Source organism: Zonotrichia albicollis, chromosome 8, assembly GCF_047830755.1.
Source record: "Zonotrichia albicollis isolate bZonAlb1 chromosome 8, bZonAlb1.hap1, whole genome shotgun sequence".
In the NCBI taxonomy this organism is placed as follows: Eukaryota; Metazoa; Chordata; class Aves; order Passeriformes; family Passerellidae; genus Zonotrichia; species Zonotrichia albicollis.
The window spans coordinates 5854156-5880176 of NC_133826.1; the positions used below are offsets into that span (position 1 = coordinate 5854156).

General features: G+C 43.0%; 1 protein-coding gene across 2 annotated transcripts in view; it reads left to right on the forward strand.

Moving 5' to 3' along the window:
• Positions 1–26021, forward strand: part of LRP8 (LDL receptor related protein 8) — a 171936-nt gene that overhangs the window by 116616 nt on the left and 29299 nt on the right. For both annotated transcript variants that reach the window (XM_074545774.1, XM_074545775.1), the window contains exon 4: positions 17146–17274. In XM_074545774.1, coding sequence (XP_074401875.1) covers positions 17146–17274 — 129 coding nt within the window. The remainder of the gene's footprint in view (positions 1–17145; positions 17275–26021) is intronic.

The following is a 26021-nucleotide window of genomic DNA, read 5'->3' on the forward strand; positions in this document are numbered from 1 at the left end:
ACTGTTGCTCTTCCACAATCTCTTACTGAAAGTTTTCATCCACAACTCTTTAGTAAGATACTTTCTTAAGTCTGTTTTCCAATAAGTGTAGGTAAGGATTTAAGCCTAGGTGTTCACAAGTACACCAGGAAATATCTATAGGATCCAGCTGAGACTTCTGAAAGAGATTGCCAGTGTTTAAATGCACCTTTGGGATGCTTCAGTGTAGGCAGCAGCTTCTGAGGTGAATGCTCTAAATTAATGGATTCTGGGAAGCAATTCCTTTTGCAGACTCTGCTTCTGTGGGGTGGTTGGAAGGAGGCATCTGGCCATGCCTGTGCTTTGCTAACATGTGCACATGCATCAGTAGCTCCCTGAAGGCACTGAGGTGCACAGGCTCTGACAAAAACTGAGCTTAAGCAACTTCTTCAAATCCATTCATGGGAATGTTTAAAAAAGAAGTGGGAGTTATGAATTTGTGTAGCCTTTAGGCACAGATCATCTCTCCCATATGTGCTCTCAGATTTTTGCCTTTGCTGTTCTACTGCCTGCTGTAGCTGGATTTTATTGTCCTGAAATTTAAAGGTCACTGTTGTTGCTCCCAGTCCAACAGCAGCTGGAAGTATGGATTTTTGGGATGAGGAGAAGTCAGCCCATCATGGCAGCATGACCTTATCTGAGTACCAGTTGTGCTCCATTGCTTAGTGTGTCTTGAGCTGTTCATTTTTATGTTTTGTGAGCTGGAAATCTTGATTGAGAAGGTTTAAAGAGAAGTTTTTAGGCAGAAGTGTGTGCCAGGATTATGGAGAAAATTGAGAATTTCCATTGTTCATTTTTTTCCTTCCTTTCATTGTTACACTGTGAGGGTGTAAACATTATACCTTGTTTTACTTGAAATGCAGAATTGTCCTTTGAAATGGTACTTGGAATGCAAACCAAAAGAATTAATAGATCTAAACTGCTGGTGGCCTCAGATTGGTGGTGGCCTGAATTCTGAGCACAGTTTGAGTCCTAATGCACAAGATTTCTGTTTATTTAACAGTGGCCTTTGCATTGTGCTTGTACATTGCAACTCCTATCCACCCCTCTGAGTTCTGCTTTACAGTTTCTTTCCACAGAGTACTGAGCAAGGAATTTCCATGTGTTTCTGTTTTCTTTATGAGATTAGAGCCCATGATATTCTCAGCATATGGTATGAAATATTTATTATTGTTTTTAAAAGCTGATTTTAGGAGACAGTCTGTGATGTGACTGCATTTAGTAACATAAATGAAAGTCCTTTTCTTTTTGCATATATTTAAGAAGCTGTGAGGAGTTAGTCATGGTGAGTTCTAAATACCAGGGAGACGACCACTGAGAAAACATTTCAAAAGGAAGTAGCTTGAAGCTATAGAGTGATGTTTAGAAATGGCCAATTTAAACTAAATAAAAATGTAATCCCTGTTATACATAATAAATGAAGAAGAAATCTCTAAAATTGTGTAAAAGAATTAAAATAAAAACAAGTCTGGGATTCAAGTTCCTGCAAAAAGTGTATTCAATGACTATGCAAAATCGGGGAGGAACTTCAGAACTGTGGGGTCACTTCTTTACTTTACATAGCCTAACAGCAATTTTGCATATTCTTCTCCTTCACTTGGATTTTTTTCATTCATCTCCTATGGTTTTGGTTTGAAAAAGCAGTGTTTTTTTCCAGAGTGTAAAGCAGCTGCCACTGGAAGCTGTCGTGTAACTTATGTTCCAGAAGGAGTGAATGTGTCCCTATCTGCTCATCAAATATTTTGAGAACAAGGGCTGATGTTTCTGGCTTTCAAGACACATTTTCTCTCCTCCTGAGCCAAATGAAAAATTTCCGTAGCTCAACACATGTGCTCACTTACTCCTCTGTGCTGTAATCACTTAAGCACTTTCCCAAACTCCAGAGACCTTGAGAGATCAGAACTGGCTGGATGGAGAGAGTGGAGAGGTTTGAGAGGGGGAGGAGGAGCAGCAGCCTCGAGAGTGATGGTTCAGTGCATGGTTAATGCAGCCAAGGATGACACAAGGCAGTGCACACAGCACTGGATGCAGAAATCTGTCTTTAAAAGCACAATTACTACACCTGGAGCTCCAGCACTTTGTGTAGTGGTTGTCAGCTAAAACCAAATTAAGAACTGGACCTACACTGCAGAGAGACTGGGCTGACCGAGTCGTGTGGTTCTGTTGACTGAAAATCAGCAAGGGCACCACGTGTCCTCTTCTGTAACAGAATCTGTTTGCTTTTCCCTATAACCTGGCTCATTGAGACTGGGTACATGCTGGAATCTGGATCCTGGGGTGACTTGTAGGCTGGATTTAATATTTTATGTGGCCACACAATGTTACCTGTATAGAAAATGTAATCAAGCGATACATTTGAACATTGTTACCAGCACATTTCTCCAGGCAATAGTCAATCAGGAATCAGCTTCAAACAGGAGGAAGGGAGTATTTTGGTTTGATGATTCCACTTGCCTACTCTTGTTTTGGATTGTGGTTTTTGTTGGTTTTGATTTTTTAACTTAACAGAATGAAGCACTCTTTAGGTATCCAGACATTTTTCATATTAGTTGCTTTTTAGGGGTGAAGCAAGGGAATATTTCCTTATCATTCTGAAGGTTATATTGGTTCAGCTCAGCCTTTGTATTAATTCCAGCTGGGGATCATGAGAAATGTGTGTTGCTGCAGGACTGAACTGTAATTGTGACACGGATCAAAATCTCTGCCAGGCTGTTCTTTCCCTCTCCTAAAGCAGATTAGCAGCCTGGCATCTGTTTTCTTTGGGGAAGATGGCAGAGATGCCCAGAGAGCAGAGGAGCTGCCTCACAGCTGCCCTTTGTGCCTGTGCCTGCCATTGTGCCATGTCCCTGATGGGGGCAGGCAGGGCTGGTGGCTTTGGTGGCTCCTGGCTGCTCCTGCCTTGTGGGATCTCAGCACGGCAGTCCTGATGTGCAGGGTCACCGAGACAATCCTTGGGGGGCTCAGAGGTCCTGGAACGTGGCCAGAAGTGTCTGGTGGTTGGACTTTGACCCAGCACAGGAAACATCACCTGTATGAGGATGGGAGAATCACACGGGGATAAATGGTGAAGAGATAATTAGTTATAGTGTGAAACACAGGTTTTGGAATCTCGGTACAGGGAGGTTCTAGGGAGACAAGATGGAGGAATTGGGGCGTGTCCTGTCCTTCTTCTTCTTCTTCTTGTCGTCCATCTTCTGTGGTGGTGGTGGCACTTTGAGATTGGTTCTTACTGAATGTGCACTTGTCAATAAGGGTGAAAGGTATTGGGGGGAAAAGGTAAATATCTTATATGTAGTTTTGGGTATAAAGATAACTGACCTGCCCCAAGGGCACGCAGTGTGCTCATGGCTGACGTGCTGTGCGGACCTCTGTCGGGCCGAGAGAAGATATTGTAGATAAAAAATTAATAAACACTGAAGACCGAAAAAACCTGAAGACTCCTTTCGTCCTTTGGAGCGCGGGCTGCCCCAAGGCCATCCCGAGCCTTTCTAGGCCATCAAAACCAGCCGAGAACGGGACACTGCCTTTGGGGTGCAGCAGGGCTGGGCTGGAGCTTTGGGGCTTGGGGCAAAGCTCTTCAGTCTGCCAGAGCCGTTCCCCTTGAGCTCCGTGTGCCTTCACTCCTGCCTGCCAGGTGGGAAAGACCTACATAAAGACAGCTCTGCCTCATTGTCAGTGGAGGTTCTGGAAAGGTTGGGCTCTCTGAGTGCAGTTCTTTAAAGTTCTGACATCAGAGTCCCTCAAGTCTTAGGTGGCTGTGTAGGAAATTACAGCTGACCTGCATAGGAAATGAGGTGTGCTTTCAACCTGAATGTCATAAAAATTACTTTACCTCGACCAAGTGCAATCTTACCTACTATACAGGTAACAGAACTTGGTCTCAGAGATTATTCTGCTTCTTTTAGTGATGGTAGGTTGGAAAGAGTGTCTTCCTGCTGAAAGCATTAAAAATCATGCAGCAGCCCTTAAGAACCATGTTACACTGTACTTGTGTGAGCTTTTCTCCTGCTTGCTCTGTGGGTGGGATTCCTGCAAAGTTCAGTCATTGAGTTAGCAAATAATTCAGGTGAATTTGATTTCTCTTCCATCCCTGATTCCTGTTCCTTTATGTCCTGGGCTTGATTGACTCTTTGGTGCATAAGAGAGGAAGAATTCCAATTAAAAGTTTCCCCAGTTTCTTTATGCATGGATTGTCATCCAGTACAGGCTGGGCTTTTGATGCAGCCTTTTCTTCTGTCAGAGCATTCTGCCCTGCCATCTATTTTCACTGAAGATATAACATTTCCCCTCAGGATATCATATATTTTTGTTATTTTATTCAATTTGGCCGCCACATTTGGTTATGAGGATAGAGAAGCAGATTATTGGGGGGAGACATTAACTGTATATGGAAACTTTGTTTCTGTGGGAAATTAGTGTAAGAATCCATAATATTGAGAGTTGAAATTATTACAGTCTAGGTACAAGGGGGAGTTAGGTAATAAATTCATTGAAGAAGGAAAGCCAGAAGCAAGCAGGGGAATTTTCTGGCCAGGTATAGGAGGGATTGTAAGGAATTCTTTAGCTGTAAGAAAAACAAATCCATATAGTGTGATACTGATCAATGAGAGTGCAAGTATAGGGTGCAGTGGCAGAAACTGAGTAAATACTGAAAGTATTTCTAATTTCTGTTCAGAAGGAAGAGGAAGAAGTTGCATTTGCACATTTAATGCCATTCTTGCTACTCAACAGCAGCTATTAAAGCAGAAGCACTGACAAACTCTCATTGAGGGTTGAGGGACACAGCCAGTCAGTTTTCCGATCTGTATTTCTTTTTTTTTTTTTTTTTTTTTTTGTTTTGTTTAGAACTTGCATTACTGTTTTTTGTAGATATTGGAACACTGGTGGAAGTTTCAGTAAGTTTGGAAAAGCTGTGTTTTTAGGGTGGTTTAAAAGGTTAAACAGAGCACAGTACAGAACCTGCTGTAGATCTGGTGCCCAAACCTGGAGTTCCTGCTACAACAATAACAATTCAGCTCCAGAGCTCTGTGTGCTTAACTGGCTGTTGTTAGTTTTGGACAAAACCACAGAGAGTCTGATAATGGAACATAATGCATCAAGATTTAAAAAAAAAAAAAAAAAAAAGAAAAAAAATTCGTGTCAACATGTTAGGGAAAACAAGAGTTGTGTCACTTCTCAGTAGTTCTTGATTGAATCATGACCTTGTTAATAAGATACTGTGAATTTTAATAAGCTACTGTGTGTATTTTGTGATATGTGATTTGACTTAAACATAAAGGTTAGAAAAATGTAGTTTACAGCATAATTAGAGGTTGTACTAAGCACGTTGAAGAGCAGGTGGTTGAGAGGTGGTAAAAGACATGGGCAGCTGCTGTAAAGTGGAAAGGTTATTAGACAGGGGGCTGTGAACAACCTTGCACGGCTCACATGATTAGAGGTGAAAAATAAACCTTATTAGAAGGGTATTTGGTATTTGATTTATTGAAGAGGGTTGAGGGTTGCTTTTTATCAATTTACACCTGTTTCTTTGGTTTCATCACACAGTTGTTTCTTTAGCTTAGCAAGAATCAGCCTGATCCAGGAAACCAGATAAGAGAAGCACAGATAAGATACAGCTCTTAACAGTAGTGGCAAATAAAGTGGGCTCACTTATACAGAAATCCTTCCTGGCTTTAAACCAAAATTGGTACCTGTCTTAAAGATATGCTGTTGTTTAAATGAGGTGTCAATGTGAAGTCAGCCTTTGCTGTGCAAGCATTTCATGGTCCTGAGGCTTTCAAACATGGCAAGTGCTCTCAGCTGCTGCACACAGACAGCAGGGATGCTCACAGATTAGAGGTGAGGGCACTTGGCCCAGCTGCTGCAAGGCACAGCAAGCTCTGATGCTGGAAGAAACTCCACCTTAGAATCATGGAATACTCCAAATCAGTGGGAAGGAATTCTCAGGGCAAAAACTGTATTGTTCAGTTAAGAGAGCTCCACAGGTGGGGGAGAACCACTCTCCTTTCTTCTCCCCAACCATGGGTCATTATTTGAATCACAGATTGGTCAGGGCTGGAGATCATCCAGTCCAGTGCCCCTGCTGAGGCAGGGTCACCTGGAGCAGGTGGCACAGGAACATGTCCAGGTGGGTTGGGAATGTTTCCAGAGAGGGAAACTCCACATCCTCCCTGGGCAGCTGTTCCAGTGCTCTGCTACCCTCAGTATAAAGAAGTTCTGCAAAATGTCTCAGGAGAAAGTCACAGGTACCAAGAAACTTTTTTTTTTCTGTTCTGTTATCCTTGGAGATGTGTTTTTCTCAACACATGGAAACCAGGAAAAATCTCTGAGAGGTGCCAGGTCACATGGATGGCAAACATAATTGGGGAGATTTTGCACACTGTAGTAGCTCATCACCTGCTTGGTGATTGATGGCAGAGTTTTCATGGAGTTAACGAGCAGAATGTTAACGAGTAGAAGTCACCAATATCCATCTATGCAGACTATATTATATGTACTACCTATATCTAATATATCTACTTCTTTTCATCTCTGGTGTGCACAGACTATGCCCAGAGATAACGAGACAGTGTGCTGTAGGTGCAGGAAGCTGTTTTGGCATGTTTTGCTGCTGAGCCCTTTGAAGTCGTTTGCAGCCTTTCAGCATTGGGAAGCGACAGTCGCGGTTCCAGCAGCCTCTGTTGTCTGAGCAAGCTCTGGCTCCTTCCCTTCTGATCAAAAGCACTTGGTGAAAGGTGCAGCTTGGATCCTTTAAAGCATCTCATTATGGGTTATATTTAGAAGTGTGAAGAATATATTATTAATTACAAGGATGCTCCAAAGCAAAGAAGCTGTTTTATCCATGCCCTTGATGAACAGAAAAGTTCCTGTGCTGAAGGAAGGTTATGCAATTAACAGTAGATTCATTAGGAGTTCATCAGATAGCAAACTGTGCTTATCTTCAGGATGGTACTGGAATATCTGACAATTTCCTAGTTACTGCCTAAGTGATAAGGAAGAGCAAGAGACAGAAACTGCCAGTTCCTGATATATAAATTTTTATAAATTTCTTGATTATATAAATTTTAGTGCCAGTGAAATTTATATAATACAGTTTACATATCTGTTAGATGCTAGTTTTATATATATATAATATTTTACATCTCAATTTACAGACCAAGTTCTGTCTTGCTGCCTTGCTGGAAAGAACTGGAGGTGTAAATTGACCCCGCATATTTCTTAGTTGCTAAGTGAGCACAGTGTATGGACACTGTGAGGATCATTACAGGTTTTTTGCTCTCTTTTGTTCCCACAAAACCCCTCTTACCAGGGTAGGTGCCCACTGGGTTCATCCAGGATCATTCTGGATGTTTGCTTCGACCTGCTCAGCATTCCCAAATCCAGTCTGTGCAACAGAGTGAAACAGAGTCACCTTTGCAGGGACATTTCTCCAATTTAAGGGATTTTTGTTGTTATTTGCAGCACTTACAAAATACAATAAGTTTTCTGTCTTCAAATTGAGACTGGCATCTGGTAATTGATTTTTGCTAATTGAGTGGTATAGCCAGGTGAATTTTTTTTTAACTGTGCTTTAAAGCCTAATTTTGAGTTGAGCATTAATTTGCTCTCAAAGAATGGAGAAGTCAAGTGTCTAAATATGCCAGAATATGTATGAAATAAGCTGCCATCTGGAATTTGTTTCTGGATTTGCTGTAATAGAAATTGAGCACTCTGGGATGCATATTTTGGGGCTTTCTAGAAATTAATATATAGAAAGAAAAATAGATAAATCTGTCCTGGTGCTGTGCTTAGCTGCTTGTATAAGAATTTGATAAGTGACCAAGGTGATAATGTCTGGTAGGCTTGGACTAAGATACTGCCTAAGTGGAGGGAATGGAGCGAGATACTGCCAGTGGAGAGAATGAATTATTTTTAGAAACTAATTTTTTAAACAGTTCAGGGTCACAGTGCCAACAATTTGAAGAGAACCTAGAAAACCCTGTCACTTTTATCTATAAACCAAAGGCAGTCAATAACATTTGATTCAATAAAAAGTAAATTTATCCCTTATCTAAAAGTATGTGTGCAGAAATTGTTCCAAGATGCTTTCAAAGTGCTGAGTTACAAACCCATACAGGGAGGGATGATTGATTTATTGTGTGCTGCAATCTGGAGTATTTTATCACTGAATCTTTAGTGAAGAAAGTTGATGTTGTTAAAGCTGCAATGTATTTGGACCCAAAGGCTAGGAATAAAGCAGAAAGCATTATTGGATCAGGGCAGATCAGGAGATTGTGGTTATTACCTGAGTTTCTGTGGAGATCAGCTCTTTCCATGGTCTCTGCCAGCCCAGAGCAGGAGGGATGGGCTTTGGGCTTTGTGTCAGGGGTGGGCTCTGGTGTGTGCCCGTGGGATGCCCAGGTTGTGGGAATTGGGTAGTGGGAATTAGGCTGGCACCTGAACAGGTGACAAAAGATTTGCAATGAGTCCCAGCTGGGGGAAGGCTGAGGCTGTTCCCCACCTCTGGCACAGCACTCCCAAGGGCTCTGCTCAGCAGCTCAGCACATCCATTTGTCACCTCAGCTCAGCACATCCATTTGTCACCTCAGTGGCTGCGTGAGAAAGTTTCAGTGCTCTGTTTGCCCACAAGGCTCTGGAATCCCTGCTCTCGGGCAGGGAACGAGTTTTCCTTTCAGGAGTGCGTTTCTGAGGTTAATGAGCTGCCTTCCATTCATCCCAGCTTGTGCCGGTCACCTCCCGCTCCCAGTCCTGCCCAGCCCTGCCCTCCCTTCCCAGGCGTGGCTGGGTTGGAGCTCTGCTCATGCCCAGCTCCCTGGCTGCCCTCTGGGCTGGCTCCGCTCTTGCCCCGACTCTTGTATTCCCCTGAGGCCTGCCTCAGTCAGAACTGCCCAAAAAGCATCACACATCACTCATCAAGGGGGAGCACAGTGGATCATGATAGAGTTTTAAAGGGTGTTTGTAGCCAGATTTAGTTTTTCGCAGTAGGCATCCCTGGAAAAAAGCAGAGGTAGAGGAGCTGTTTTGAGAAACAGAGATCAGCTCTCAACCATGTAAAGATTGGAGTTTCATTTGATTTCTGGGCTATGGGAAAGGCAAAATACTTTTATTTTTTTATTTTTTCCACTTCTTTTTCACTTTTCTCCTCGGACCTCCCCCGATACTGTTAATACAGAAGGGAAGGCTGAACTACTTTGTAACTGGCAGTGTGTACATAGATTGACAGGGTAATTATTGACGTAGACAGTGGTGGGATGGGAGGTTTGACAGGACAATGTTGTACATCACTCTCTTTCAAACCAGCTCTAGAAACAATAGAATTTAAAGATGATGTTATGTTGAGGGTAAAAAAGGGTAGAGTATTTTTTTTCTGACCTTCTTAAAGTCATGTCATTGTTGAAATTTTTTTAAGCTTTACTTTTGATTGAGCATGAAAAATGCCTCTCACAAAAGGGAATATTTAATAGCTTTTCTATTAGAAAACTATCTCTAAAGAAAATTTTGAGTCCTGGGTTTTGCTGGCAGGCCTGGATGTTTGCTAACTACCAAAGTCAACTGTCAGTTTATTATGGAACTGTTTGAGATCAGCAGTGCACATTGCTGCTTTACTCCTGCCAGGAGCAGGTTCTTCTTCAGCTGTTCTGGTTTCTTACTATGATCTGGGATTTTCCCTGTGGTTTTTAGTGGTATCTTCTTGCCTCTGTGCCAAGGTAAGGGCATGACCAACTGATCCTTGAAATGAGAGAAAACCACCGGTGAAGAGAAAATAAAATTTTAAGCAGTACAAAGTAATCTGAAGAAATCTGATGTAGAAACTCAGGTTTTCAGTAGCCAGAATAATGTCTTAGAGACACAACTCCTCTAGAAGGCAAGTTCTGCTCTGGTTTAGAGGAGGAGCAGAGAGAAAGGCAAGAGGGTCTGGTGGTTGCATAAGGAGGGACCATGTTATGGTTTTAAACAGCTCTCCATTTCAAGTCCAGGGTAAATTATGGATTTTCCTCGTCCATCAAGAAGACATGCAAAGGGCCAAAGTTGGTAAAAATGAGGGGGAAAGTTGGCAGATGGCCTCTGATTTGAGTTTATCAAAATCCCCTTTTTGTTCCTCTAAACAATGAGGGCTGAGCTTCACTGTCATTAAGCAGGGCTGTCACTGTCACACAGGGCTGGATTCATTTCTTCTCTGGATTAATCGGAGTGAATGTTTCTCGTGACCATATGGCTGTGGTGTCAGGAAAGATGAGAAACTGGCATTCAGAGGTGGCACGTGGCTCCTGGGCTCTCCCATGGCTGCACACTGTGCAATAATTGCAGTCATGCTTTGCTCAGCTGGAGCTGGACTGCACCAGCCTCATCCTGCTGCTCACATTTCTGCCTTGCCCCGTGGAGTGGAGCTCAGCCCTGCAGTGGGTCACACACAGCTGTGGTCCTGGCTCTTGTGTGTGTTGTGTTGTCCAGAACGTGTGGAAAGTGGTAGCAGGGAATGGAGTTGGAGTGCCAGGGTTATCCTGTGTCTCATTCAGGTTTGTTAAAGGGTTTGTGCATCCCTGAGCAAAGCAGTGCTCGAGGCATTGACACCAGAGCCAGCAGGGCCCCGCTGATCACGCAGAGAGGGCTGGGGGAGAGCAGGGCCAAGGACTGGCCTTGAGGGACTGGGACAGCATCTGTGCAACTGTTCCACTTCCCCTGCAAAGACAGCTTTTGTCTCAAGGTGCTTGGGCATAAAGGCTGCTTTAGGGAATGAACTTCTGCAGTGAACTCTCATGTGTGCAGGGGCAGGTAAGGAAATGCAGCTTGTTCAGGAGCAGAAAGCCCTCACTGTATCATGTGCATCTCTCTCATGCCTAATAACCTGTCATGGTCTCCTAGAAACTGGATTCTCTGTGCACAGCCAGACTTGACAGTGGGGGAATGTCTCAGTGTATTCTACAGACACCAGTTAAAAAACACTGTTGTTTTACAAACACTAGATGGTTAAAAAATGGCATTTAATGAGGATCAGCAGCCTATATCCTCACTGCTGTTAAACATCTGAACTTTGTAAATTCTGAAATTTCAGAAGTATGACTATGAGGAACAGTTTAAAGGCAATTAAAAAGCTTTCTGATTCCTACTGAAAGTATCACAATTTTCCTGCAGTTTGAGACCAAGGAGGATCATGTAATCACCAAGTTTGACCTCCTGTTTACCATGAGCCATTGACCTAGACTTGGATTTACCCAGAACAAGCCAACTGACTTGAATTTAAGGACTTCATTTCTCAGCAGCAGAATGTTGGGCATATCAAGTAGAGAACAGGAGTGCCATCAGAACAGTATGTGGAGAAGCTCTGAGATGAATTAGGTGAGATGTGCTCAGATGACTGCAGCAAAAGAGCATTTGCTGTATTTACAGGAATACAAAATCAGCTGAAGTCCTGCCAGTCAGACTGAGGGAAGGAAATGCTTTTTGTAGCCAAGTTTGATGTTAGATTTGATTTTTGAAGCGGATGAGTAAGACGTAGCAATCAGGAATCGAAGATAAGGTGGTGCACTGGGAGCCCAAGAGCAGCAGTACTTCCTGTGCACCTGCCTGTCCTGGGCTGGGACAGAATTCAGGATTCCAAGGGTGCCAGGATAGCTCTGAACCTGGGCTCCTTCTGACCTGTGCAGGTGGCTCACACTGAGACATGGAGTTTAGCTAAAACTGATGCCATTGGTCTGCAGCTTGCTGTAGAGATCTCTTATGTCCTTGCACTGTACTCAAATACAGTTTATATCACCTGTTACAACTATTGGCATGATACCAGAGAATCATTTCCTTACTTGAGAGTGTTTGTAGTGTCTGTGCTTTTGGAACAAACTTCTCCTATAAAAGTTATCTCACTGTTATTCTGACAGTGAATCTCTATTTCAGTAATTAGAATTAATCCTGGGATTTTGAATTCTTGATTATTTCACTCTGATGTCAGAGATGGTAATCACCAATGTGCTAATCTGCACAAAAGTGAGGTACCTGCTACCTATCTCTTTAGACAGGCTGAACCCTTTGTGTGCTAAGCTTATTTTCTCCCTCCAGTTTCAAGGTAGAGGAGTTGGAGACTCATCAGAGACTCCTAATACAAGGAGGAGCCCTTCTTATAAGCACACAAGGATGGAATTAATAAGGGCTATACTGTGCAGTGCAATAGAGGGAAATCTGTGCAAATCCTCTACTGTTCCCCTGGGAACTTCTGAACATCATCATCAAACAAATCACACCACTGAATCTATTTATCAGATGTATCAATTGTTAATACTGTTCCCGACATTTTACAGTATAGTTCTTAGTCACCTCTCCTAATCTGTCTTTTGAGCTGCTTAATTTATGTTGAAAGTTGAAAGGCAGTGCCCATAAGTTAATTATCTTTTTGTGCAGGACAAATAGATTTTTCACTGTTCCTTTGCATGCTGCCACAAAGGCCATGGCACATCAGCCTGTACTCACCCACTCACAAATGTAGTCAGGCAGCATCAGTTGAAGCTCCCAGCCCTGGGAATTGGTGCTGTCAGCCTGCCCCAGTTTGACCAGAACTGAGTTTCCTGTGGGAGCAGATGGATGGGGCTGCTTCTGTCAACAGAGGCGTCATTGCTGGTGAGTTGGTCTCATTCCAGCTCTCACTGCTGTAATCTTAATTCACTTAAGCCACTAATCATGACATTTGTTTTGGCCTGGGCTGCTTTCAGCTGAAGTTGCAGAGTTGCCTGTATTTTCTCAGAGATCTCAAGTGCATGTGTAATACAGATATTGGTGAGCAGCCCAAGTACTGCTGCTGGATTGGCTTTTGCAGAAGTCACAAGTTCATGTAAGCCTTGCTGTCCCAGCAGGCTGGTGCTTGTGCTGTGCTGCTTTACATGACAGAAGGTTCAGTGCAGCTCCTGACCTTGGTGGGAGCAACTCTTGGGTCAGCATTCCCCAGTGTGTTCTGTCTCTGTGTATTGCTGATGCCCAGATCCAAACTCAGGCACCCAGCAAAGGCTGAGGGCTGGGGGATCCCTGTGTGCTCCCAGGGCTCTGTGCACCAGGGCCAGAGAATCCCCAGGATGTGGGAATCACCCACCATGGATGTTGCTGTCCCCACACAAACACTGCTGATGACAGCGTGTCACAAGGAGGGCATCAGGGAGATCAGCTATATCAAATATGATATAACACACCTTAGAAAATCACACCCAGAATCTGATGAGTCTTGAAGGGTTGAGACACCTCAAAGTAAAGTAAAGTGAACAACAGTGACCTGTCCTGAGCTGCAGAGTGAGCTGTGGTCAGTGGGGCAGAGGCTCCTCACAGGCACCCACAGCTGGGAGAAGGGCCAGGAGCAGCAAAGTGCCAGTCAGATACAGCTTCAGCTGTGACAATATTTTAAGTCAGAAGATGGATTTTAACTGTGTTGCTTATGCACCTTAAGTACTTCAAAGGGAAACTTTGGGTTTTAAGTCAGTAGTAAGTGTAGATAGGGATATTAATTCATACACACACACACACACATATATATATATATATAAAGAACAATATATGCAAACTTGTGACTGAGATTTTTTCTGAATCACAAATTTTCAGTGATTGAGAACTCTGAGTTCTGAATTTCCCTAAGCAATCTCTGCCTGTCAGCTCCCCTCCTCTCTGCAGAACAGTTGCTCATTTACCAGTTTGGCTTGTTTTCTCTGGAAATAAACTGGATTCTAGTCCTGTGCTTGGGCAGGTATGAACACTTATTTTGTTCTTGGTACGTCTCTGAGGCAGTTCTGCCAGTTGTGACAAAAGAAGATTTAAGGACAGTGTTTGAGAAGGGGAGGTCCTTGTTAAAAAACATTCCTTTAAAAAAAAAAAAAGCTGATGACTAAACTATTGCTGGAGGAAAGAGACAGGTAGGAATTTTTAATTCCTTAATAAAAGTAGTGGAAATATTTGTGGGAATGGTTCATTGGCATGACAGAAAATAGTTAAACTATTTTAGTATTGAGTTTTCTCTGTTGTAGAAAAAAATGTCTTGGGTAGAAGCTTCTGAAGAACCTGGGAAAACCACAAGGGGCAGTCTGGAGAGGATGGGGAGTTATTTCAGCAGAGATAGAGACGCTGTTCAGACCTGTAAGATGATGTATTTCCACAAAGGGCATTCTTTGCAGTCTGCTGATGAAAAGTCTTGTGGGTTTCCCACCAGCAGAAGCTGCTTAATTGCATTTTGTGTATGCTCTTAGAGTACCTGTTTGGTGAGAACCTGACAAATGGTCTTCTGAAAGTAAATCAATTTTGTTTTCTTGGGCTTTCTTGAATATACATGATGTCCGGAGCCTGAAAAGCACAGCAGTGGCACAAGAGGAAGCAAACAGTGGGGCGCCAGTTAGGCTCTGTGGGGCTCTGAAAGACTGTAGCCTCCTGTAAAGAGAAAGAAGAATGTGCCATTGGCGGTAGTGAGTAAATGGAACCTTCTTGTCTTCTTTGCTCTTGTCTCCTTATAAATAAACCATTGTTGTCCATCCTTGGCATTTGCAGTTCATTGTGATAAATTGGTCTTGATGTGTCTGACATTTCAACCAAGTTGTTTAATGGTGCTTTTCTGAAAAGGCAGATCTTGCTATAAGTTGTATTGGTCCAGAATGCATCCAGGGTAAGAGCACTCACCATCACACACAGCCTAACCCTTTCCTTTCTGCCTGCACAAAGAGGGAAGGAGGGAGTAAAACATTTTGGTCACGTCAGCCCAAGGGGCCTGGGTTTGTGTAAGCCGTGCACAGAAACAGAAATGTTGAGTCTGGGCTGCAGTTGCTGAAAGCCTCTTTAACAGTGTGGACAACAACATGGACCCCACTTGCATCTGCAGCCTCTGGGGGGAGAGGGGAGGAAAACTCCCAACTTGCTGGAAATGCAGCTGTGTTTCCACCAAAGGTTTGCTCTGAGTGTTTTTCAAGATCCCCTCTCTGTTAGCTGCCAGTGCTTACAAGTCATTGGCTTCCATGAAACAATTGCTTGGGTGCAGAAACCACTGGAACACAGAGATTTGATGAACTGTGACCAACAGCAGCTTCCATTGCTGCATCCCTGAAAGTTCAAACTTTGATTTACATATTTTAAATGTCTGTCATTATTCTGTCAGGGAGATGACTAACACAGAGGTTGCTTTCCATAAATAGGAGCCTTCTGTTCATACTTTTCCAAACCTTTCAGCTTCCCAAAACTATTAAGCATCTGCCCACAGCAGCCAAGGAAAAGTAATTCCCATAATTTAAACTGTGACCAGTAAATAACCTTTTTGCTGGTTAATGATCCCACTGTGTGCTGATACCATTCTATGATTATATTTTACCTTCTTCAAAATCAGGTGTGTGGAACATGTTCTTACCTGTCTTGACCCGCTTGGTTCTCAGTGGAGATTTACAGTGAGGATGGAAGACCTGGTCCTACTTGGCATCAAAACAAATTCTCTTTTCCATCACCATTGCCAGAGCAATGTTTAGAACAATTTTTGGAGGATGTGGACCAATAACCTGATTAACAAATGTCTCTGTGGCATTTTGGTATCCCAGTTTTCCCAGAATGCCAGTGCAATCCAAACCTCAATGTAGTTGGGCAGGACAAAACCTGCAGCTTAGAGGGGACACAGGGCCTGGCCTGAGTTGGCAAATACACTGATCATGGTGAGGTCTTGTTGGAGAGCCTTTCCAATGTTTTTTATTACTAATTTGCTGGGAAAATAATCCCAAAGCCTAAGTAAGGATCCCTTTTTCCTCCCCCCTGTAACCATGCAACATTGATAAATGTTATTTAGGTATGCAGCAAGCAAATTTCAACAGAAATGCTGTCATGCCTCAGGGTTATAAAACTCCATTACATCTGTTATTAACTGTCTGTCTGTGGCAGGACCTAATTTTTCTTGATGTATTGGTTGCCCACAGCTTCTCAAAACTGCTTCTTCTAGCACTTGAAGGCGCTAAGGCAGAAATGCAGGGATTAAATGGCTCTGCTCTCCAAGTGGCTGATTGATGCTTTGGGGCTGTAGGATGCCCTTTCACTGCCTCCTTGTGTAGGTGGAAAGGGAGGTATAATTTTCATCCTCACAGCACTTGGGAAGCTGATTGACTTTGTGTAAATACCTTTACCAGGGCAGGGTAATGTGAAGGTTTGAATTTAGAATCTGGGTTCCCACCTGCTCAGTAGACCTGCAGCCATACACAGCATTATTATCATTAATACCAATGGAAGAAATAGTTGAATACATGTAATTTTTTGATGAAAGAAATCAATCTGTTTAATAAGCAAATCCTGCCAAACTGGATGATGATTCCAGAATGCTAAACAATTGTTTAAATTGTGGAACATTTTGCATTTCAGCAGCCTTGTCACAATAAATGTAGATCTGTTGCTCTTTACAGTAGTATGAAGGAAAAAAATACAGGAATTTTAGCAATGCAAACTAGCTATGAGAGAATGAGCTTCACAGCTTACTTGGTTCCAGATTAATCTGGCAGATTCTTTTTCATAGTTGTCTTCTTGCCTGTACTGGGGTTTTTGCTGATGCAGGTCCTCCTGTGTCTCCATGTCTGACATCACAGTTGCCTCAATTTACACAGTTACAGCTCCATTTGTTAAATACCTGCAAGTTCCTGCTTGTCCTTGCTGCTTTTCCCTCAGCTTTGCTGACCACAATCTGCCCAGATCATTATGTTTAGAAATTGCCTTGCCAAACCTTGCCATACACCGTTGTACTAAACTGAGGGAATTGCTTTTCCCTGGCTCGGCTGGAGGGGTTTGTGCAGAGCTGCTGTGCTGGGTGAGGGCAGTGACTGAGCAGCTCCAGCTCCGTGTGTTGGGCAGGGAGGCAGAGCCTGTGCTGCCCTGAGCATCCCTCCCTGCAGCACCAGCCCCAAGCTCCCCGCTGGAATCCCTGTGGCTCTGTGGGAACAGATCTCAGTTTGTTTTGGCTGAGAGGGGCAGGAGGGGCCTCGTTCCCAGGGCAGCCTGGTTGAGGAGGCAGCAGGTTGGAAAATCACTTGGGATTTCATTCCAGTATGGCTCAAGATTCAGCCATTCAAAGTAACTTTACCAGCATAAACAATGTCAGAAATGTTTATAAATATGTTTAACTTCTGTTTATTTCTTTGGTTTTTTTTCTTCCAGCCAAACAAGTGTGCCCTCCTGAAAAAATTAGCTGTGGAGACTTAAGCAACAAGTGCATCCCACTGTCCTGGAGGTGTGATGGGCAGAAGGACTGTGAGAGTGGAATTGATGAGGCTGGTTGCACTCCTGGTGAGTTCATACAGATGCAACATCTCCATGTAGGATATAAAACTCCTGGAGTGACTGTTACAAATGGCATGGAAAGGGATGGATTCTCCTGCCAGCAAACTCACTCTGCTTTGCAGTGCTAGGTGGTGACTTCTAGAACCAGGGAGGAAAGAAGGATTCTCCAGTTGGGGCTGGAGAATGCATGAACTTTGTGAAGAATTAAGTATTATTATTAGGGTTAACACCCAGGTGATATGGAAAGGAGTTAAAAAAGGTTCAAATCTTCCTCTGTGATAGCTCAGCAGGTTCCTGCTGTCCTGTGCAGAGTGGGGACAGACTCAGGCTGGCTTCTGCTGGGGTGGAATAGATAGGCCTGGACATTGATGGCTGGTTGGTTTCACTGGACAGAGAGAGAATGATGTACTCTGTACCCATAACTGTTTTAAATTCAGTCCCTAAATGGCCATTGCCTTTTATTAGGCCTTTCTGTGCCGAATGAAAGAGCCCTTTAACAGTGTTTTCAGTCTGTGAAAACTCCTGCACTGTGTGGTCAAACTATTTCTCAGGCTGCCTTTTTGGTAGACCAAATATATTGGTTCTTTATGCTTCTTGGTGTCAAATATTCCCTTTTGAATGAAAGCTTGACTCATTCTTGTGGCTTCCTTTGGTATTCCAGTTGGTTTTCCAACTTTCTTCTTACACAGATCACCAGAATTTAGGGAGTATCAGTCTTGCCAGTCTGTGCAGAAGTAAAATTACCTTTCTGATTTCTAATACTGTTCTTATTAAATTCTTTGTGTGCAGATGATCCCAGGCTTTTAAGAAGCTTTCTGAGTTCTGTGTATTCACTCATCCCTCAGTATTTCTAGTGTTGCATGTGGTATCAGCAATGTTACTTTTACTTCCAGGTTACTGGTGAAAGAGTTGAATGGTTACATTCAAGCACAAATTGAAGTTTCTTCATTTTAAAGTTGGTTTTTGGGCTCTAATTCCTGCCCAGTTCATAATCCACATTATGTCTTTCCTTTGAAGCTGTATAAGGAAATATGTTTTACATTAACATTTTGTGGCTCTGAGTGGAGTGCTGTGGACAAATTTATTTCTTTGCAGTCAGATTTATCAAACAAAATATTATCAAAGCTTTTACTTTTTGAGCAACTTGTTCCACTATTTAGCTCTCTTTGTAGAAGTATTTTTTCTTTGTCCTTTTATTGGTTTTTCATGTAAACTCTTAAGTATTTTCTCTTTAGCGTGTACATTTCTTTTCTTTGAATTGGAAGCTCAAATTAGAGACGAATTCAGAAGATAATTCTAACTGCTATTTTCCTGATATGAGTTTGTGAATTTAGAACAATTTTTCACTGGTGGCTGCCTCCCCTGATTTAAAGCTGCTGCTCACACCAGTGGGAATGGTCTCACAGAGTCTTTTAGTTATAATAAAAATCTACTTGAAATTGCTTTGAACTTTTTTTCCAAAGCCTTAGGTAACCCCCAAAATGCATGTAAATATGTTCTGAATGCCACATAATTTCAGCATAATGATGCTATTAATGGATTTGGAAATAGCTAAGTGTTTCTGCTCTGGATGTTTCAGCACCTTTACTCATAGTTAGCTTCCAGTTTTAGTGCATGTGCAGGTTCTTAAAACCTTAAAAAAATTTAATCCAAGGACAAATTACCACATTTTGATGCTTTCTGGGTAACTGGTGAGAAATGAATTAGTGGCTCTCAACCAATTTCTGATGACTGAGCATTGTCCCCACACACTGGAAATCTCTGCTGAGTCTGGCTGTAGGGTGGCCATGAGGACAGGGAAAAGGCACTGACAGCTAAACCTGGAGCATCCTGGGTGGGTGCAAACATCAAAACCTTTCAGTCCTAAGATCCCAAGTCAGCATCTTTCCGAGGTCAAAACTCACTTTGAGAGAGAAACAGGAGGCAGTGCTGAATGGCTGTGGTGGGAGCACTTTCAGGGAGGTTCCCTGTCAAATGAAGGTCTTTTCCTCATGGATGAGAACAATTGTGTGAGCTGTTTCACCAGGGAGCTTGTGGAGGATTGATAGCTATCCTCTCCTTATCCAAATCTGATAAACCTCACTAAGCCTATCCACTGATACTCTGTTAACATTCCCATTTCTTCTCTGGTTAGAATCCTCCTTTCTCTGTTTCCTCTTATCTCAGCAGCACACAGTATCCTGACCACTTCAGACCCCTTCTTCTCTTTGTTTTGTTAATTTAATCTCTGCACTGAGGTTTTTATTCTCATTTTATAAGAAGCTTCAGCACTGCCTGTCACCAGCAGCCCCTTGGAGCACAGCCCCCTACCACAGAGGCTGCACTCTCACAGGGCTGACCAGCCTGTCTATAAATAACACATCTTGCTGGATGAATGTTTGCAAGGGGATTTATTTGTGCTCAGAATAATTTCTGTGGTGAGAGCCTGCATGTGCAATAAACAAGTGGATGATGACTTGAAGATGGTGTGACTGAGGGCATCCAGAAGAAAAACCCCCTAAGCTCTTTCTAAATCCATGTTAATAAAGCTACTACTGCAACCTCATGTGACACTTCAAAAATGTTTTAACTGTGTACACTCTTGCTTTTTGATAGGAATAACTGGCTCTTGGATTTCTAAATCTTCAAGAGGATTTAATATGGAGTTTATGAACCTTATTTATGCGTGCATTTCTGCATTGGTAGTTTGTACCAGTTAGAAGATTGTGCTGGTATCCAGGAGCAGAGCTTGGTTGTGCTGAGGCTGTGCAAGAACCTGTCCCTGTGTCAGAACGTTCACAGCCCAGGCTAAGGGAGGATCTCCTGCAGGAGAGGACAGTAAAGGTTATGGTGTACAATCATCCAAAACTGCAGGAGCAGTGTAGGTGTGTTATGGTTCTTCCTCCTCCAGCACTTTCCTTCCCAGCTACTGCTCTGAGCCTTGAAATTCTTGCTGCATTTTTCCTCTCAGAATGGCATCACTGCTTTTTGAATCCATGGGAAATGTATCCAGTGCAGACACAGGGGGGACAGAGCACTGTTCAGAGACCTGGGGTCAAAAGTAGAGAAGCTGAACAAGGAGACAATGGTGTGATTATCACCCTGTGGCAGAACTTGTCAAGGAAGCAATGGAAACTGAAATTCTTTCACCTGCAATGGATAAAGCACCAGTGATCAGGGATCCAGATTTGTGTCTGCACAGGCTGTAGTTGCACCAGGGGTTAATTGCAGGTATTAATCCTTTCACATAGGTACTTAAGTGCCTGTCTGCTTAAATAATTGACTCCCAACAGACAGGCTGTAAGAACACTACTGACTTCCAGTGCACAAACTCTTTTTGAAAATGCAAGTATTTGCCTTTTTAATATAAGACTATATAAAAAGAAAAATCCTTTTTTTTTTTTTTTTCAGTTTTTGGAGCAGAAGTAATTTGAGTCTTCACAATACCAGGTGTGTTGTAGCCACAGGTCAGGGTTAGTAGCCTTGAATTTGCTGGCTTGGAGGTGCTGGCAGCCTCCTTATTTCCCTGGTGAAGGTTTTCTGCTCCCAGTGCACCCAACCTTTGGCACAATGGATTGGAGAAGCTTAGGACTGAGTTTAGGGAGACTGAAAGAGAAATTAAATAGGAGAGGCTGTAATTAAAGCAACACAACTCAGGGTCCATCTGGACTTGGCTAACTACTGCAGAACTTGTTAAATCTCTGCTGAGGGAGACAGTAAGCAGTGTTTTGTCAGCTGCTCAGGAATGCAGAGAGCACTTGAGAGAGGCTTTGGAAGAGAGGAGCTGCCATCCTGTACAGCTGAAACAGCACTGAACCCCTTCAGTGCACACAGGGCCCCCTGAGAGGGCTCTGGGGTGCTCACAGAGAACAAGGCTCTGACCCCATTCCTCTGCCTGTGGCACTGCTGCTCACCTGAACCACTGCTTGCACTCCATATGGAAACTGTTTCTTGCAGATGAGCAGTTGGAAGTGCACCAGTTTCCCCTTTCACAACAGCCAGATGCAGTGAAATGATGAATTCATTATTATATTGATAGCAGAATAAGCTATTTATCCATGGTTTATTCTGCTGAACTGTAGCACAGAGGCAGTGATCATGGGGAACTTTTGCAGGCAATGGACATATTCACACTAACCTTGAGCTGTTGGCTGAGGTGAGAGCCAGGAATTCCTGCAGGAGCCTCATGCAGTGACAGCCTTGCCACCCAGAGCATCTTCTTTTGGACCCTGGTCTTCAGGCTTTTCATTGCTGACCATGTATCTCAGAATTAGTTCTAGATTTTCAGCCTCATGATATGATGATGTGCCAGATTAAAAGTGAACAGACTGGATAAAGGCTTTTTAAATTTTTAAGGGAAACCACAGTAAGCATAGGTGTGCTCAGCTGGAACCCTGTGTCCTTGCCATGGCAGCTCACAGGCTTTTCCATGTAAATAGGTCATTTACAGGATCCTCAGGTGGTGAACTTTCCACTTCTTCTGGCACAGCTCCAGGCTCTTGTGTTACTCTACAAAAAAGCAGCAGCCCCTCCCAAGAGAGGGGTCCTTTTTTTTGGAAGGGCCAAGTGCAGAAAACGTAGAGTCAGCTGTTGCCAGTGCCCTGGTTAACAGCCTCAGGTCAGCTGAGAGCCACTGGCTGAAGGCAGAATTTAAAGCAGGCTAAAGCTCCTCATCCCTCCGGCAGATCCACCTGGTGATGAACCAGTTCAAGGAGGGAAACTGCAAAGCTGATTTAAAGTCACCTTCCCCCACTCTGCTCCTGCACCTGTGCTCACATGAAGTGACCTTTCTATTGACAGTTAAATTGTTTTTTCTTTTTTTATCATTGTCCTGTAACTATAAAGAGCATCATGTTGTCCCAGCACTCTTTTCTTTTTTGTGCAGTAGAAGGTACCTGTATTTTGCATGAGCCACACTTCCAGTGCTCCCTGTTGGGATTTGGCCACACTGATCCAGTCCATTCCAGATCTCCACTGATCCTTCTGAGACCTTCTAACTTGGTGATAATGTAGCACTGATTTTATCTTTCATTGCAGTTTGATTAATGTGTGCTTTTGTCAAAGTTAGTTCTGTTCACTGCCTGCTAATGAATTAACATTCATTATGTGCTGTCCCTCAGTCAGCTCAGAGGGACATCAAACCCAAAGGATCAGATTTTGCCATGCATTCTCCCTGAGAAACCCACCAATTTTAAACCCATAGCATCACAGTCATGCCTGTAAAAGAAATATATTTATCTACTATCATTATTCATTATTTTAGTATGTGATAAAAAGAGACATGACTGCTCTGAAATTCCTGCCATTTTATGGAGGGTAGCTGTAGCTTCAGTGTACTTGCCATGGTGGAAGAATTTACAATTCTTTCCAAGAAGGAAAAAAAGAATTGCTAGATTTAACAAATGCAAGTCCTTCATAAATAAGATAAGGTAGCACAGCAATGATATCCTCTGGGCTTTACATGATGTTTAATTACTGGACAGCTGGAGGGATTAATGCTTGTGTATTATGCCGTGGCTCTCAGAAATTAAACATGTACAGCTGCCACTTTATCACTGCTTAAAGTATTAGAGCTCCTTCAAAAGCAGTAGTAATTTGCAGAAAAATCCCCATTGTTATTTAGGAAAAATCTCAGCCCATAATCATATTTGTCCTGAGTTCCTTCAGAACAAAATGGCAAGGAGGAAAAGAGATTGGGAGTTACTTTTAATTGCATGCTGACAGAAGTGAAGGCAGCTGCATTTTTAATACATTGGATGCTCGTTGTAATTGAACATAATTAAACAGTGTGTGAACTTAGGTTAGAGGTAAGACAGTCATGGTGTAAATCCAGAATGAAACCCTGAAGCCACGGCCCAAGCTGTGCCAGGGCTCTGCCTGCCGAGGGTGAGGGCACAGTGCTTTGCCTTCCCTGCTGCTGGCCCTTGAGCTGAGCTTTGTAAAGGAACACGTGTGGCACATTGCAGATGGAGCTTCCAGCACTGAGAGGGGCTTTGGGGTGGCCCTGTGCTGGTCCTCCTCACAGAGAAACTGTCCCTATCAGTGTTCCATGAATAATTCATTCTCTAAAGCAGAGTGGATGGAAACACAATCTGAAAACAAGGCAATGCAGCAGTGGAATTTCTGCTTGCTCTGAAGGAGAGAGGGATGAGCACACTCCCAGCCCCACACAGACACATCCTGCACACCAAAGGATCACTGTTCACAGGGCTGGGAGAGGGCTGTGAAACAGCTGCTTTTGTACAAAGATTTGTGGGTCATTAAAACTAAAGCTTAATAGTGCTGGACTGCAGAAACCTGTGCACACCCACACAAGCTTTGTCCTGCTGCTCTTTCTGCATTTTAGCTGGAGACATTGGCTCTGATTCTTCTTTCCAATCTCACATCATACTGGCAGAGGAGCAAGAATTGGCCTGTAATTATGTTTATCTTTTGGGTAGTCTGTCTTTCAACAGTTAGAGCTCCTGAAGTTGAAATAGTCAAGGAATTACATCTCTTATTGCCAGATACAATTGTATTTCATGTCCCTGAAGTGCTTTCTTCATAAGAATGCAGCTATAATTCTGAGCCTATTCATCCAAAAAGCAAGAATCTGTTTAGTTTTATTCAGGGAAATCTTGCCAATGATGATGATGCTATGATGGCAGATATGTGGGTAGGAGTTGCATCCTGCAGTGGCCACCAGTACATATGTGTTACACTAATTAACAGTTCTGCTTCCTGAGCATATGATCTGAAGGCTAAACCAAAATCAGTAGCCTGAACTCAGCACAGTCCTACGCAGGAGAGGACCATGTCATGTTTGATGCAAGAGGGAAAAAAAAAAGTTGGTTTATGAGTCATATTAACAGATAAAACTAATCTGGAAGTCTAATCTTAGTGGCTGAAATATTCTTTTTGTAGAGGATGATATAAGGGTTGGATTAACTTTGCTTTTACATTGCAAAGAAATTTGTTCATTAGATAAAATGTAATGAGAAAGGTTTAGTTCACAATAAACACCACTTCATTAGCCTTCTTTGTTCCAATAACTTTAAAATAATTGCTCATGTTAAGCATGGGAGTCTTCATCCCAGCCCAAATCCAGGAAAGTGCTGATTTCTATTCCCAAATCAAAGAAACTGCAAGGCAAATCCTACTGCCATGCAAATCTCATTGCTGTTAATGTGAGCTCAGTCAGCACACGACCCTTACAGGTTTAATTGCAGTGAGTGTCACTCAGTGATTAAATTTTCATTTGAGTAGAAAATCTAATCCTGTTTTTTGAGAAATGATTGCCATTCTTTGCTGGAATTGTGGGTACATAGGTACATTGCCTGCATCACATAATAGCTGTGCCCCCTAATTATCACATAACTGCAAACAGTCAGGGGCTGGTTGTTTCCTGAGCAGTCTGTCAGTCTCTCCCCCTCCCAAAATCACCCAGGGGTCTTGTGTTCATGGACTTGGTCATTATAGGATGTGCTTATATTCATAACCTTGAATGAGGCTTCACCAAATTCTGCCAATTCCCTTGTTGATCCTCAGTGCTTCTGTGTTCAGGTACTTCTCCCTTCAGATCAGTCTTGCAAACATTTTATTTCAAAAGCATCTTTTAATTGTTATTGAACTGCATTCAAGCTGACTCTGGGTCACTGTGTGACATGGCTGGGTAAACTGGGGAGCTGAGAAGCAGAGCTCTGAGCCTTGCCTGCTTTGTCTGTGCTCCAGAAGAGTTAATAGTGCATGTTCCAAATGCAGTGGATGTTTAACAGTGGAGCAAACTGCAATAAGCAATGTCTGCTTTTACAGACAGTTCCCATCCAGCAAAATAAATTAGTGGAAATGGAAATGTTATGGGGCACTGACCTCACTGCTTGCAATGTGAGCTCTGCTTTGTCCCACACTGCTCAGGTGAGTTCAAACCTGTGGGTCAGCAACTCCAGGACTCCCTGATTAGTTATGGCAGCAACTTATAAATGACTTGACTGATTCTGGGAAAATGGCTCAGCTTTCCCACTGGTTAAACTGGAACTATCCCTGTGCTTGGAATGGGTCAGGGTACAGAGAAAGTGGCAGGCCAGTGGCATGGCTGTGGAGCCGTGGGCTGGCTTCCTTCCTTTCCCCCATTTCCTAAGAATAAATACAATTGTGCTGTCATTTGCCAATGTGATTGGAGTGTGCTTTTAGGATTCTGATGAAGTCTCTCCTGAGCTGAACATAAAGAAAACAGTGTGGAAAACAGGCAGGTCGTGTCTCTGTGTCAGCAGAATGGCAGGGAGTGGGAATCTGCCCAGTGGGTGGAAGGTGACGTCCATGGATTGGCTCTTCCTGGCAAAGTGTCTGTGATTTAAACTGCACAATGGCAAAATTAAATCGTGGCTGTGCAGAAAAGGCCGTGCACAGAAATCCTGTGCAGAAAATTCATAACCACAGGGAGTGCTGCTGAATCCAAGAGGTCTGTGTGTGCAGTGATGTGGGATTGGTGTGTGCTGTCCCAGGACAAAGCCCTGCTCAGGAATGCCCTGTTCTGCTTGCTGAACCTTCATATTTTCCTCAGAAATACAGAATTTTGTGTGATAATATTAGAGCAGATGTTAGTTTAATGGCTGTTATCAGATGTTTCTGAGGGATTTGCCAAATTGGTATAATTTGTAAAATTGCCATTTTAATAAGCAAGTCATGTCTAAGGGAATAGGCGTGAGCTTGTCCTGTACAGACTCCAATTTTCAAAGTCAGGAAAGAAATTCACCAGACACTTCACAGCACATTTGTTTTCCTGTTAAATTTTGGCT